Raw genomic sequence first — 3811 nt, 5'->3', positions numbered from 1 at the left:
TGTACTGGCGCTGTGCTGTTGTACCGGTGACAATTCCATATTTGGAAGCTGTGGCGATGACGATACGGCTGCGATGCTGCCGCTGTGCGTTGATGAACGCTGGGGCTAGATGGGGGAAGTGCCGCTGTGCGCTGCGGTTACGTGGCTGCGCGTRCACGTCATGGCTTTTCCACTGCGCGCCCCTGGGGAACTCACAGCCAGGGCGGATGGGCCATATATGGATGTTTGAGGGTGACGTTAGATAGAAAAAATATAGAGAGGGWGAAAAAACAAAACAAACAGAAACTCCCTGGAAACACCGAGACAGCTACATATTTTACCGCCCACAGACTTCTGAGAATTACTAATTATAGTGTAGCTGAACCTTGATACATATTGCAGGGTTTGATAGAAAAACAACAACAATAGTCCTCTAAAAGGGAACAGAGGAATATGTTTGGAATATTAGGGACATTTGATGGTGTTGTTTTCTACTGTAGGATCACTATCTGTTTTTATGTTGCTGCACTGACAACAATTAATGAAGTCTATTCAATTCTATTACATTCCATTTGATGTCAGCTTCATATAAATTGACTATAATAAAATCGTATTCTATATGAATAGACAGGTTATATGTTATTTACTTTGATTTTGAGTTGCTTAAAGTCTCAAGCAGCATGTTGGTGATGAAATAGGCTAGCTGTGTTTCCAACAACACAGGTAGTCTGTTATATTATTATTACAATGAATTTACTAGAATAACATCTTGTTATTTTAATTGAGTTTCTTGAAATCCCAAACAGCAAATTGATCTCTGCGTTTCCAACAACACAGGTAAAACATCGAATCAAATGTTATTTGTCACATGCGCCGAATACAACAGGTGTAGACTATACCGTGAAACGCTTACTTATAACCGGTTGCTACAGTAGGAGGTAGCCTAGGTTACATACATGTAATGCTGTAAGGTAGACAGCCATATGGTATCTACTGCAGGAAACTAAGCTTGAGCAGGAAGGGRAGGGCGTGTTTARCCTGTCACCAAGGAGGAATGAAGCAGCTCGAGCCTCATTACGTCAGAGTGGAAATATAACACCGCCCTGTTACTCTGGACTTCTCATTATCGTGTTGTACACCAGCTGGTGACAGTTGTAAACTAAGGAAGAACTCAACACACAAGTACAGATTCATTTATAGATAGAATACTATTGTATGAATAGTATCGAATAGTATTCTAAAGCTTGACGCTCTAAGTTATTGTTCCAACCGTCAACCGAACAGTGCGTAATTTACGGTTATCTACCAAGAAGAGGAACTATGGACGTGAGCGCTGAAGCCAAACGGATCATGGCAGTGTCCATTAGTAAACTGTACGCCTCCCGAGCACAGCGAGGAGGTATGAGGCTACACCGAAGCCTGCTGCTCTCCGTGGTCATGCGTTCCGCCCGGGACCTGTACCACTCCGCCTGRCTGGCCAAGGAGAGAGAGGAGCTGGGAACCGCACACCTGGTCCAGGTCACACCAGAGGAGGGTGCGATGGATACTACTGCCAGTGGGGAACAAGTCGAGGTGGAGGTGTCACAGGTCGAGCCTGAGTCGCCGCTGATCCCAACTATCCAGGAGCCCATGTCTAGTGACTCTGATGCCGCTCAGGGCGCATGCAAGACCAGGACATTTATTGGGAAGGAGACGGTAGAGGACAAAGAGAACCGGAGCCCAGTGAGCCCAGACAGGCATTCCAGGAAACGCCGGGGGAAGGCGTCCGTCGCGCCCGATTTCCTCCCCAGCAAGAGGGCGAGACTTTCACTGGAGCTGGGGGAGGAGAGGGTGCTTAGAACCGGCCGAAGGACCTGCTGCCGCGCCGGGGACGCTTTCACCACCCTGTCCCTAAACTCAAACCGGGCCATTGCAGCATTCTAAACTGTGAAAACGGCTCTGAATTGAGCTTTGTTGTTGATAGGCTATGATCGAACTGATCTTAACCTCCGGTAACCGGTGGAGAGGCCGGTTTAAATCCAGGTTTAAAGGACGGGACGGGACGGGTCAGGAGGAAGTTGACCTACATTGGCGAGCCCGCGGGACAATGGGATTATCGGGGCCAGGGTGCGATGTCTCCGGCCTCACGGCGACCAGGTTAGGCTACACCCTAGAACTGAGTCTCAGCCGTGGCTCGACAGCCGTGGCTCGACGAGAACAAGAGAAAGAAGAAACAGAGAGAGAACAAGAGCAACTCACAAACTAGAACGAGACCAGACTCGACCAGATCTCAGTGACTGTGTTTGGAAAGTTTGAGGAAGTGGTGAAACTCAGAGACAGAAAAAGTGTTTCGGTGGAAAAGTTCCAGGGCAGTCAGTTCCTGACGCATAGCTCGTGGAGGGATGACTCATAAAGCACGAAACGGATAACAGATGTTTAAAGTTGACGTGTCAACGGTCAACACACAGAGACACACCGGGAAATAACCCACTCTGCGGGGTAAAACTATAAAAACAACAGGGGAGGGCACACATTCACCCACTGGACTTTGATCAATGACTATGAATGGGATTGTGCCAGAGACTGTACTGAAATGGTGCTCAACATACAGTGTCACATTGTCAAATGGCATACGTAACATATAAACAATGTTTAGTAGTGACACCAGTCTCACCTGTTCAATATACTGCACTGACAATGCAAATGTGATAATAACTACAGAGAAGTAGCCTACATGAAATGTTGTATGAACTGTGAAATAAGCTATTTTTATATATAGAAAAATATATTTTTTTACTATGACCTCATGACTATGACCTTTATATCAGAGTTGTAATAAACATTCTAAAACTGTATTTAGTTGTTGATCTGTTTTTCTATTTCTCTCTCACCTAATAGTATTGAAAAGCTTGCACACACACACACGTCTCATTTATCTAGGGCAAATAGAGTTAGCAGACAGATAACACAGGACCACACAGATATTTCCCAATATGTGGTCCAGGTCCGCATTAGGCAATACTACTCAGGCTCAGATGGTTATAACAAGAGTAAGCTAGAAGCCGCTGCCCACACACACACACACACAACACACTCACACACACACACACACACCACACACACACACACACACACACACACACACACCACACACACCCACACACACCACACACACACACACCACACACACACACACACCAATATCCTGGATTTGTACATAATTCTGATTCACTTCCTCTCATAACCTTAACTGATAGTTACATGAGGTTTAATGGGAGTTATGTAATATATAAATAGCTGGAGTCTTTCATTTGGTTTGCTCAAGGGCACTCAATTTTGTAACAATCCTAAATCATCATTCATCATGACCAACTAACTCCCAGTGCATTGACAAAATGCACTCTTTAGAGCCTATGTCCTATTTATCTCTATAGATCAGTAGGCCTTACTACCATGACGGATGGGTTGAAATCCTTATACAATATGTAAGCCTACTATAGCCACATCAGCATGTGTTGGACTATATAGGGAATATGTGTCACTTCAGATGTCCACGATGATGTGAAGTGCAGTTGTAATGCACGGAAGGCGTGGACAGTGACGTGTTTATCTCCCAGCCAGCCCACGGCTATATTAAGATCTGCAGTGGCGCGTGGTCTCATCTCTGGGTGAGGAGAGGATGATGTACGCATCAGGATGTGATGTGCATCATTATCACACCGCCCACCCTGCCCTTCTTTTCATGGATAATGTAAAAGGATTACGCATGCTGTGATATACGCTGAGTGTTACAAAACATTAAGAAACACCTGCTCTTCCACGACAAGACTGACCAGGTGAATCCAGGTGAAAG

General features: G+C 45.5%; 1 protein-coding gene across 1 annotated transcript; it reads left to right on the top strand.

Moving 5' to 3' along the window:
- Positions 1 to 1095: 1095 nt before the first annotated feature.
- LOC112078377 (immediate early response gene 2 protein) lies at positions 1096 to 2813 on the top strand. Its single transcript, XM_024144645.2, has one exon. The coding sequence runs from the start codon at positions 1300 to 1302 to the stop codon at positions 1900 to 1902; it is 603 nt and encodes a 200-aa protein (XP_024000413.1). The 5' UTR covers positions 1096 to 1299; the 3' UTR covers positions 1903 to 2813.
- The last annotated feature ends 998 nt before the right edge of the window (positions 2814 to 3811 follow it).

This window comes from Salvelinus sp. IW2-2015, unplaced genomic scaffold (genome assembly GCF_002910315.2).
Source record: "Salvelinus sp. IW2-2015 unplaced genomic scaffold, ASM291031v2 Un_scaffold5591, whole genome shotgun sequence".
Classification (NCBI taxonomy): domain Eukaryota; kingdom Metazoa; phylum Chordata; class Actinopteri; order Salmoniformes; family Salmonidae; genus Salvelinus; species Salvelinus sp. IW2-2015.
The sequence above is the reverse complement of the archived record's forward strand: the minus strand, read 5'-3'. Positions and strand labels throughout refer to the sequence as shown.